The 12,528-nt window shown below is 41.9% G+C and overlaps 1 protein-coding gene across 4 annotated transcripts in view; it reads right to left on the bottom strand.

Annotated features, from left to right (window-relative positions):
* kcnip4a (potassium voltage-gated channel interacting protein 4a) overlaps nt 1-12,528 on the bottom strand; it is a 250,518-nt gene that overhangs the window by 43,904 nt on the left and 194,086 nt on the right. The window contains exon 1 of one of the 4 annotated variants that reach the window (XM_035753142.2): nt 10,345-11,002. The exons of the other annotated variants lie outside the window; for them this stretch is intronic. Coding sequence (XP_035609035.1) covers nt 10,345-10,456 — 112 coding nt within the window. The 5' untranslated portion in view covers nt 10,457-11,002. Of the gene's footprint in view, nt 1-10,344; nt 11,003-12,528 lie in introns of those variants that run through there. 4 annotated transcript variants of the gene reach the window in all.

Here is a 12,528-nt window from a genome sequence, read left to right as displayed (position 1 = left end):
AAATATCTGATCGACATTTGCATAATGCATGAGACCACCTACCACCTCTGCATAATTACAGAAAACATATATATATATATTTTTTTACTTAGCTCGATAATTCACGTTATCAAAGTGCTGATTGACAGTATTCCCTGTATTGTCTTGATTGAATAATAAATAACAGATGCGTTACTTAAGACCTCAGGCAGTCAGCTTCAAAGCTCCTCAAACAAAATGGAAAAGTTTCAAGAGAAAACAAAAATAAGATAATACTTCATACATTTTTCATGACAACCATAGTTTCATTTAATTGAATAAGTCTTTCACAGTCTGTGATATGGGCCACAAAAGCATAACAACTGCAGAGGTTTTGAATTCATTCATGTGTGGCAACACTGCGAAGCACTTACGGTCTTGAATAAATGAGTCAATCTGACAGTCCAACACCTCAAACATTGTGAGACTTACATGGTCACACTGAAATTCAAACGGCATTATGGAGATACATGACTGTTTTCCCCATTGCTCTGAAACCGAGGTCATTTAACCACCTACAACTTGAAAATCTGTCTGTAGCCCAATCTGTTATTAGCCTTAGGCACCACAATCATCCAAAACGAATTCACCTCATCACTGTCAATCTCCCGTCAGAATTGATTAACTGGGATACTTTCATCAGTATTGATCAGCAGGGTGCTACTTTTTTTTTGTCTCTACCACTGTAATCCTAATTGACGGGGACGGTCCAGACCGTTTCAATAAGTTTCCCTCCCACTGATGAGCGCTAAAGACAACTGAGGGGACCATGGGTCAGGACACCGTGGGAAAAGTCATGTCAATCACTCCAGCGCTGTCTTTAGGCATCTCTTTATTATCATCATCATCATCATCATCATCATCATCTCGCATGTAACAGATGAGGTTTCCCCTTACAGACAAGTGGAGACTTTATGGCAGTAGAAAATAACGACATTTCTGTTTTATTAAGGAAGGTGTCCAGACATGACAGAGTACGCCAGACGAGCCAGGTTGTAAATTGAGACTTTAATGGACATTTGCAAAAGACGTGAATAAACTTTAAGTGACTTGGTTGAGAGAGGGAGAGGATTTGCTGAGGTTTTTCTCTTACAGTCCAATACTTTCAGTCAGAGGAGGCAACATACTGAAACTATGTGGTGTCATTTGAAAGGTACGCTACTTAAGGCACCAAAATGATACAAAGGTCACATGGTCACTTAACTTTGATAAACGTGTCAATCAACACAAAACTGCATGCCACGTAAAAATCGATTGCTGGTTGAGTCACACACACACACACACACACACACACACACACACACACACACACACACACACACACACACACACACACACACACACACACACACACACACACACCGACTACACAGTAAACATTGCATTGCATTAAATTCAACCAAGAATACCCCTTGAATTCTCGTAGTTTTAGAACGACCCTTGATAAAGATATTGTGTCATATGTACCACAACAGCAAACAAGTACAGGGAGTACAAGGAGCTCTAATTGCAAGTGTCAAAAAGTTACAGTGAAAACAAAAGGTTGACCAAACCAGGGCATTGGCACCACTAGCAAATTCTGCTGAAAGCCCAAGGGCAAAGCACCATCTCTGCCACAGACCCCTTTCAAAACCCAGCCTCCCAAAACAAACCGCAGAGAGAACATTAACGTTATGTAAGACACCAAAGGACAAGGTTAGCAAAGAAATGAAAATGTCTGGAAGCCATGTTTCTTTTTTACTGGACCTTTGGTCATTTTACAATTGGCTCATTCATCCCCCTCCTCTCCCCTGTAACTATTCCCCAGTTCGTTGCTGCAAATGAGAACGTGTTCTCAGTCAACTTACCTGGTAAAATAACGGATAAATAAAAATAAATAAAATACATTTTTTGTCCGTGATGCTGAGTGACAATGACATGAATACGACTGTAATTTAGTCTGCTGACTAAAAGTCCCTGTGTGTAATGGAGTGAACGGTGATTCTTACTTAAACAAGGTGTATCCACTATTCACACATTGCAGTAATTGGATGTTGGGAAATTCTGCCCAACTACATACAGATAGGCCTAGATGTGTATTTGTTTAAAATAAATACAAATGTATCCTGGCATAGTAAGTCAATTGAGAACCAATCTGCATGTGTTGCTATGTGTATATACTATTATTATAATAAACTGGGTGGTTCGAGCACTGAATGCTGATTGTCTAAAAGCCACGATATATCAGACTGTATACCACATGTATGGCAAAACATTCTAATTGCATTTATAGCCCGTTTATAATAGCAATAAGGCACCTCGGGGGTTTGTGGTATATGGCCAATATACCACGGCTAAGGGCTGTATCCAGACACCCCATGTTGTGCGTAAGAACAGCGCTTAGCCGTGGTATATTGGCCATATACCACACCCCCTCGTGCCTTATTGCTTAATTATATTACTGTACATCTATAGACCTTGACAGCAACATTTTCAATTGAGTTAAAGGTGCTACACATAATTGTTTTACATTTTTGCTTTGTAATTTCAGAAAAGGTCCATAATACAGAATGTCTGTGGTAATAGTGGATTGATAGTGTTTCACCGTATTACTTAACTGCCAGTGTTGTGATTGGCTGTGATATTCACAAATAGATTTTTCCACCGGAGCAGCATCTGCTGTGAAAGTGTGAAAGCTGTTATGACTTTGTAGCTGTGTAATCTAGTAGATATCACTTACTGGTTGCTAAAATTCTACACTGTTCGCTCTGTGTAGAATGACTTCTGAAAGTAACTTTCGGCTTTGGTCCACCAGCTTCAAACAGCTGTAAAAACAGTATTTTTTGTTATTTAAAATATACAGAAAAATATAAAATGCAACATGCACAAATTTCAGAGATTTGACTGAGAAACAGCTTATATAAGGAAATCAGTCAAATTAAGTATATGTCATTATTTCTTAATCTACAATTATTCTACAATGTAGAAAATAGTAAAAATAAAGAAAGGCCCAGCCAATGAATGATTGTTCCAAACTTTTACAGGTACTGAAATGTTATTATTTTATCCAGTCAATCAACCCACAAACAGCCTGATGTGGAGGTCCTGGGCTGGCCTGGTTACACGTTACATGCGGTTTGAAATCACATTCCAATAAAAAACTTTGGAGGGGCTTATGGTATAAAACAAGCATTCAATTCTCTGAAAAGCTCTGTGCATTCCTGAGTAATTACACAGGTGCACCATGTCCTGGGCAAAACTTGAAGACATTGGTGGTATTTTGTTCCCAACAAAATACCACCATTTAAGTTTTGAGGGGCCTTTCATTAATGCTGACTGCAGGAATGTGCACCTGAGCTGTTGTCAGAGAATTGAATGCTTTTTTTGCTATACCATGCCCCCCCAAAGTTTTTTAGGAATGTGATTTAAAACTGGCCTCACAACCGCAGATAACGTTAGGACCATGCGCCCAGGACCTCCACATCAGGCTTCTTCACCTGTTTGGAGTGTTTATCGAACTGGATAAAATAATAACATGTACAGTACCTGTCAAAAGTTTGGACACACCTAATCATTCAAGGGGTTTTCTTTATTTTTACTATTTTCTACATTGTAGAATAATTGTGGCTGTATGAAATAACACATATTGAATCATGCAGTAACCAAATAAATGTTAAACAAGTATATTTTCTATTAGAGATTCTTCAAAGTAGCCACCCTTTGCCTTGATTGATGACAGCTTTGCACACTCTTGGCATTCTCTCAACCAGCTTCACCTGGAACTCTTTTTCATCAGTCTTGAAGGAGTTCCCACACATGCTGACCACTTGTTGGCTGCTTTTCCTTCACTCTGCAGTCCATCTCATCCCATCTCAATTGGGTGGAGGTCAGGTGATTGTGGAGGCCAGGTCATCGGATGCAGCACTCGTCACGCTCCTTCTTGATCAAATAGCCCTTACACAGCCTGGAGGTGTGTTGGGTCATTGTCCTGTTGAAAAACAAATGATAGTGGGACTAAGCATAAACCAGATGGGATGGCGTATCACTGCAGAATGCTGTGGTAGCCATGCTGGTTAAGTGTTCCTTGAATTCTAAATAAATAAGTCACAGTGTCACCAGCAAACCACCCACACACCATCACACCTCATCTATGCTTCACTGTGGGAACCACACATTCGGAGATCATCCGTTCAGATACTCTGCGTCTTACCAAGACACGGCGGTTGGAACATTTGCCTAATCAGAGCAAAAGGACAGATTTCCACCAGTCTAATGTCCATTGTTCGTGTTTCTTGGCCCAAGAAAGTCTCTTCTTCTTATTGGTGTCATTTAGAGGTTTCTTTGCAGCAATTTGACCCTGAAGGCCTGATTCACGCAGTCTCCTCTGAACAGTTGATGTTGAGATGTGTCTGTTACTTGAACTCAGAAATTGCAGCCCAAATAAATTCTTCAGAGGCTGGTAACTCTAATGAACTTTTCCTCTGCAGTAGAGGTAACTCTGGGTCTTCCTTTCCCGCGGCAGTCCTCGAGAGCCAGTTTCATTATAGTGCTTGACGGTTTTTGTGACTTTACTTGAAGAAACTTTTTAGAATTATAACTAGAAGTATAAAGTATCCACAGTGTTGGGTCCAGTGGGGCAGCCAGTGCCTGATGCAATGTTCAAGTTAATGTTTCCAGAACATGGAAGTGCAATAGGAGAAATTGTGTGTTTTGCAGACGGCACCCAGTCTACTGCCTGGTGTTGCTCAGAAGTGATCTGAGCATGCTAATGGGAAACTCCCTGGGTCATACTGTACACGATCCCTTGCTGGGCAGGAAGGGACATTTCCAGCTCCAATATAGTCATGAATTCATGAATGGGAATATAGACTCACATAAGCCAGTTTATTTTGTACACACCTCTAGTACCGGGTCGAACTACCCTTTGCCTCCATAACAGCCTGAATTCTTTGGGGCATTCCACAAGGTGTCGGAAACGTTCCACAGGGGTTTTGGTCCATGGTGACATCACGCAGTTACTGCAGATTGGACGGCGGTACATTCATGCTGCGAACAGCCCGTTCCATCTCATCCCAAAGATACTCTTATTGGGTTGAGCTCTGGGGACTGTGCAGGCCACTCAAGTAAATTGAACTCACTGTCATGTTCCAGGCAATGTTTTTCCACTCCTCAATTGTCCACAATTCTCCTCAATGAGTGCCCACTGGAGCCGCCCTTCCTGTTTTTAGCTGATAGCAGTGGAACTTGGTGTGGTTGTCTGCTGCAATAGCCCATTCGTGACAAGGACCAATGAATTGTGCTTTCCGAGATGTCATTCTGCACACCACTGTTGTACTGTGCAGTTTTTTTCTGTTTGTGGCTCGCCTGTTAGCTTGCACAATTTTTGCCATTCTCCTTTGACTTCTCTCATCAATGAGCTGTTTTCCCCCACAGGACTGCCGCTGACTAGATGGTTTCTGTTGTTTGGGTCGCACCATTCTCGGAAAACCCTAGACACGGTCATTTGTGGAAAAACCCAGGAAGGTGGCCGTTTCTGAGATACTGGATCCGGCGCGCCTGGCACAGACGATCATACCACGCTCAAAGTTGCTTAGGTCACTCGTTTTGCCCTTTCTAACGTTCAGTCGAACAATAACTGAATGCCTTGATGCCTGTCCGTCTGCTTTATAGCCACGGTGACATGACTCACTGTCAGTAGGAGTGATACATTTACATGAACGGGGTGGTGGACCTAATAAACTGGGCAGTGAGTGTATGCTAGGTCATCTGTGGATGACAGATATAGGCCTACAGTATTATTACTGGAATGTGGCATAACTGATGTTTCTATGGGGCAGTGTAATGGACATATGATTCCAATGAGAATCAAGTACATGTTCAGTTTGTTTCATCAATTTCAGGTTATGGTAGAGCCTGCGAGGCAAAGGAGATGGGACAAGCATGTATCTTTCACCAAGGAGAGAAAGACAGTGTTCTTTGTACAACTGTACCTTGAACAAAAATTCTAAAATGAACAAGAATTCTAAAATGAACAAAAAGATCAGGTGAATTTCTAAACTTATAAGTCCATCACTTCTACCCCCCAAATACCAGACATCGGCAAGACTGCCTAAACACCAATCCATTCTAAAACACCAATCCATTCTAAAACACCAATCCATTCTAAAACACCAATCCATTGTAAAACACCAATCCATTCTAAAACACCAATCCATTCTAAAACACCAATCCATTCTAAAACACCAATCCATTCTAAAACACCAATCCATTCTAAAACACCAATCCATTCTAAAACACCAATCCATTCTAAAACACCAATCCATTCTAAAACACCAATCCATTCTAAAACATTGCTGGATCGGAGATGCAACACGTCAATGTAGTTATTGACCAACTGTCAGGCGGTCTAGAAGCTTTGCCACCAGACATCCTGTCAAGGTGATTATGCCGGGGTGAACTGATTCATGAGATAGTGACCACATCATCTGCTTTTCGCAGGTTCATACCACACACTGTGAAGGTTGATACAGTTCCCTTATCCAACCACCACAGCAACAGATCGATACAATGACCACTGCTGAAAAGTAGGACAATTGTCTTTCAAAGAAAGACTAAAGATTTACCTCCAGTATATCAACCTAATTTTAGTGTCACTTGTGATGTATACAAAAATATATATATACAGTGGGGCAAAAAAAGTATTTCGTCAGCCACCAATTGTGCAAGTTCTCCCACTTAAAAAGATGAGAGGCCTGTAATTTTCATCATAGGTACACTTCAACTACAACAGACAAAATGAGAAGAGAAAAAATCCAGAAACTCACATTGTAGGATTTTTTATGAATTTATTTGCAAATTATGGTAGAAAATAAGTATTTGGTCAATAACAAACGTTTATTTCAATACTTTGTTATATATGACTCTGTCATTGCCAATACTTTGTTGGCAATGACAGAGGTCAAACGTTTTCTGTAAGTCTTCACAAGGTTTTCACACACTGTTGCTGGTATTTTGGCCCATTCCTCCATGGAATGTCCTCCTCTAGAGCAGTGATGTTTTGGGGCTGTTGCTGGGCAGGATTTGAGTCCCTGGCGGCGTAGTGTGTTAATTATGGTAGGCTTTGTTACTTTGGTCCCAGCTCTCTGCAGGTCATTCACTAGGTCCCCCTGTGTGGTTCTGGGATTTTTGCTCACCGTTCTTGTGATCATTTTGACCCCAAGGGGTGAGATCTTGCTTGGAGCCCCAGATCGAGTGAGATTATCAGTGGTCTTGTATGTCTTCCATTTCCTAATAATTGCTCCCACAGTTGATTTCTTCAAACCAAGCTGCTTACCTATTGCAGATTCAGTCTTCCCAGCCTGGTGCAAGTCTACAATTTTGTTTCTGGTGTCCTTTGACAGCTCTTTGGTCTTGGCCATAGTGGAGTTTGGAGTGTGACTGTTTGAGGTTGTGGATAGGTGTCTTTTATACTGATAACAAGTTCAAACAGGTGCCATTAATACAGGTAACGAGTGGAGGACAGAGGAGCCTCTTAAAGAAGAAGTTACAGGTCTGTGAGAGCCAGAAATCTTGCTTGTTTGTAGGTGATGAAATACTTATTTTCCACCATAATTTGCAAATAAATTCCTTAAAAATCCTACAATGTGATTTTCTGGATTTTTTTTCTCATTTTGTCTGTCAAAGTTGAAGTGTACCTATGATGACAATTACAGGCCTCTCTCATATTTTTAAGTGGGAGAACTTGCACAATTGGTGGCTGACTAAATGCTGTAAATTATTAGACATGCTTGAATCTGCTTGTAGAACTTCTTAGGAACAATAAAAGAGAGTAACTGAAAGCATGTTTGTATGTCACCACAATTGATATTGATTAAGCAATGGTACTTGAGTCTCTCTCTCAAAACAGTGAAAACAGCCTTTAAGCTGTTAATGCACATATCCCTATTTCCTATGTACATGTGAATGAGAATACAAGGACCCACCAATGTTTGATTCATAGTCTTAACAACGGTTTAAAGTGTGTTTACCGCCAGACAGATGGTCTTTAACTAAACTAAAAGTGCTTACTAAACATTTCTACTAGACAACTGTTCTGCCAAATTAAACAGTTTATTTAGCCATGCTACGTTCTGTGCTCAGTTCAACAGTCTGCCCTTACTTAGTAACATCGGAGTGGCAATGATGTCCCTTGTGTACACCAAATGAGATGTGTACAGAGCATATAATAGTAATTCACACCTCCTATGATTAGCCAACACACTACAGCACAGAGGAGAAGGGCGCTTTCTTGCGTATGTAAGCACAAAGCGCAATACAGCGATGATTACACAAGCGCATTGACAGTACACACACACACCAAAAAAACAGAATCCCTCCCACAAACTTTTTCCTTGAAAACATCAAAATATTTTTATGAGCCAAAAACGCAGAACGACTTAAATTTAGGAGGCACTCTTGACCTGTAGGCCAATATAAACCACAACTGGAGATGCATTACAGTATGTCTGAGTTGACTAAGCCTCCAGCACCCGTATCTTCCTCAGCTAATTCGGTATCTCTAAATGCTCTTTTTACACCACACTACTTAGAGACACACGCTAGTCCAAGGAAATATACTTTTGTAGCATAAATAGACAGATCTGGATTAAATTCTCTTTGAGAGTTGTTTCCCACACTACCTCCGGAGCAGGGTTTCCGTTAGCTGGTAATCCCAAATAAAATTGTTGCTGGCCAAATTGCCCAGGAGAATACACTGTGCTCAGAATGGAGAATACACTGTGCTCAGAATGCAAAAATCACATTACGATTATGGTAATTCATCTTAACAGAACATGCAACTCCTGTAATGAAGCAGACAATAAAACATCCTTTTCAAACATTTTCCTAAATTCAATTTCACCAAAAACTCTAAACAGAGCAGCTCCATATGTGATGGATGAAAATCTCTGTTAGAAATTTAGAGGGGGAATCTAAAGACGCAACAACTAGGATGGGCTGCTAATATGACTATGATTGTGCCTTTGGCTACTGGACAATGAAAGAAAGTTGATATGAAAACAAATACAACAGGAGAGAAATGCATGGTTTCAATGGCATATGAGGAAGTATTTAAAAAATAATTGCCCCCATGTTTCTATGGTCAGATTATGTCTAGGCTTCTTTGAAGCAAGGTAAGACAGGCCTCATAAAATGAAGTAAAATGTTCAGATTTCAAACAATTAAGCGCATACTGCCTCCAGCTCACAATACAAAGACGGTTGGGGGATGCGCTGACAGCCTACCGTTGCCTATGCACTCGATGGGCGAATGGAAGGCTTGCTTCAATTACCAGTTGAGAAATAAAAATAGAAGCTCTTTTTAAATCGTGGCCATCAAAACTGTTTAACATGCGATTGCATTTAGAATTGTTGTGCAGTTATAAAAGCACATTCCACCCCAGCAGAGGAGAGAAGCTGCAGCAGCTCTAGCACCGTCTGTGATCAATAAGATACATGACGTACTACAGAAAATACACACGCCCCAATTTAATCCCCCCAAATTTGGCTAATTAACCAAGACCAATAAGAAGGACAATCAAATGTGTATCCATTTATTTACATAAATGAATAAAAAGCATTCTGCAATTTGGATATTTTTTTCTCCTGATCAATTTGGCTGGCAACTATTTTATTTGAGCCAAAAGCTGGTAATTACCGGCTAACGGAAACCCTGCTTCGGAGGTAGTGTGGGAGAAATCTAAACCACATACTCCTCTTAGTGGTACAGTGTAATGAAACTACACGTGTCCCACACCACATCCCTTAAAACCAGAATACAGCATTTTTGCTCTGTTAGCATAACTGAAAATGAAATGCTTTTAAAATATCCACACATTTGCGAATCGTTGCATTAATCAAGTGTGCAACATTATGTGCAATATGGTTTAGATTTTGTTTGTCTATATACTATGGTATTTACGTTATGCTAATAGCTGGCCACACCACATCCAAGGCTAAAGTAAGGATAGTGTAAACAGAAAAGTTGCAAATGATGTTGAACACTACGCATATATTACTAATGTAAATTCACCCTTACACAGTAGTTGACCACCCCGGTCTTATAGTGGCTGGCTACACCCGTTTAAGTTTCCCAAACTGCTCTCAGACACTCAACAAAATGAAACAAGCTTAATTGGCAAGAAAGGAGCAATATAATACAAAACATATTACATACCAAAATAACACATTATAATCAAGTAAGGAGAGCCACCAATGGACAAATATCTCTCACTTATACTACAATTCAAAGACCCTCACTCTCTTTGTTTTCCATTGCTGTCTCTCTCCTTTCTATCCATCTCTCTCTTACCCTCGGAGAAGTTGATGAGCCCCAGCAGGTGCAGCAGTTTGAGCGAGGCACACACCAGCACCACGATGCCCACTGTCTGCAGCCCCTCAGTCTCCCACACCATGTTCAGCATGGCGCCGCCGCCACCATGCCCAGACCCTGCAGCCCCGACTTCGGACCCCGACCCGGCCTCCTCGCCCTCTGGAGCCCCGGCCGCGCCCTCGGCGCTCCAGTTCCCCCGCGCCCACTCCACCTCCGTCGTGTCCACACACACGGGCTGGGCGCCCCGAGGCACCCCCCTACTGCCCACTCACTCCCCAAATCCAGACTGGGTGGGTTGGAAGTGGAACGGGTGGATAGGGAGTCTGTCTGCCTTAAAGTCCCAGAAAGTCTGCTAGAGGCATACAGGAAATGTTAGTCTCGTTAAAAAGTAAGAAGGTAGAGGAAGAGTGATGAAGATAATAACGTGGCTCCTAAAGTCCTTTTAAAGAGTGCCTCTTTCTCTTCGACTCTCTTCTTGTCTACGTATGTATCTCTCTCTGTCAAGGGAGAATACTCTAAGAGCTACGGATGAGGAGTGAATGAACTGCTATGTTCCCTCTGACAGTCACTCTGGCTCAGATGTAGAGAGGGGAGGGAGGCAAAGGAGGGAGGCAGAGAAAGAGAGGAAGGGAGGCAGAGGAGAGAGAGGCAGAGGGAGGGATGGAGTACATGTACAAGAGAGCACGAGCGAGGGTATAAAAGAAAGCAAGAGAGAGAGGGAAGGTATATGAGAGAGAGGGAGAGAGAGAGAGAGATGGAAGGTATATGAGAGAGAGGGAGACAGAGAGGGAAGGTAATTGAGAAAGAGGGAAGGTATATGAGAGAGAGGGAGAGAGAGAGAGAGGGAAGATATATGAGAGAGACAGAGATAGAGAGGGAAGGTATATGAGAGAGGGAGATAGAGAGGGAAGGTATATGAGAAAGAGGGGCAGAGAGAGAGAGTGGGATGGAGACAGAAGGAAGGTATATGAGAGAGAGGGACAGAGAGAGGGAAGGTATATGAGAAAGAGGGAAGGTATATAAGAGAGAGAGGGAGAGAGAGGGAAGGTATATGAGAGAGGGAGATAGAGAGGGAAGGTATATGAGAGAGAGGGAGATAGAGAGGGAAGGTATATGAGAGAGAGGGAGATAGAGAGGGAAGGTATATGAGAAAGAGGGAAGGTATATAAGAGAGAGAGGGAAGGTATATGAGAAACAGGGAAGGTATATGAGAGAGAGAGATAGAGAGGGAAGGTATATGAGAAAGTGAGAGAGAGGGAAGGTATATGAGAGAGAGGGAGATAGAGAGGGAAGGTATATGAGAAACAGGGAAGGTATATGAGAGAGAGAGATAGAGAGGGAAGGTATATGAGAAAGTGAGAGAGAGGGAAGGTATATGAGAGAGAGGAGATAGAGAGGGAAGGTATATGAGAAAGAGGGAAGGTATATAAGAGAGAGATGGAAGGTATATGAGAAACAGGGAAGGTATATGAGAGAGAGAGAGAGAGGGAAGGTATATGTGAGAGGGAGATAGAGAGGGAAGGTATATGAGAGAGGGAGATAGAGAGGGAAAGTATATGAGAAAGAGGGAAGGTATATAAGAGAGAGAGGGAGAGAGAGAGGGAAGGTATATGAGAAAGAGGGAAGGTATATAAGAGAGAGAGGGAGAGAGAGAGGGAAGGTATATGAGAAACAGGGAAGGTATAGAGAGAGAGAGAGAGAGAGAGAGAGAGAGAGAGAGAGAGAGAGAGAGAGAGAGAGAGAGAGAGGGAAGGTTTATGAGAGAGAGGGAAGGTATATGAGAGAGAGGGAGATAGAGAGGGAAGGTATATGTGAGAGGGAGATAGAGAGGGAAGGTATATGAGAGAGGGAGATAGAGAGGGAAGGTATATGAGAAAGAGGGAAGGTATATAAGAGAGAGAGGGAGAGAGAGAGGGAAGGTATATGAGAAAGAGGGAAGGTATATAAGAGAGAGAGGGAGAGAGAGAGGGAAGGTATATGAGAAACAGGGAAGGTATATGAGAGAGAGAGAGAGAGAGAGAGAGAGAGAGAGAGAGAGAGAGAGAGAGAGAGAGAGAGAGGGAAGGTTTATGAGAAAGGGGAAGGTATATGAGAGAGAGGGAAGGTATATGAGAGAGAGGGAGATAGAGAGGGAAGGTATATGAGAAAGAGGGAAGAGATAGA

Source organism: Oncorhynchus keta, chromosome 35, assembly GCF_023373465.1.
Source record: "Oncorhynchus keta strain PuntledgeMale-10-30-2019 chromosome 35, Oket_V2, whole genome shotgun sequence".
Classification (NCBI taxonomy): domain Eukaryota; kingdom Metazoa; phylum Chordata; class Actinopteri; order Salmoniformes; family Salmonidae; genus Oncorhynchus; species Oncorhynchus keta.
This window is presented reverse-complemented; position numbering and strand designations above follow the sequence as displayed.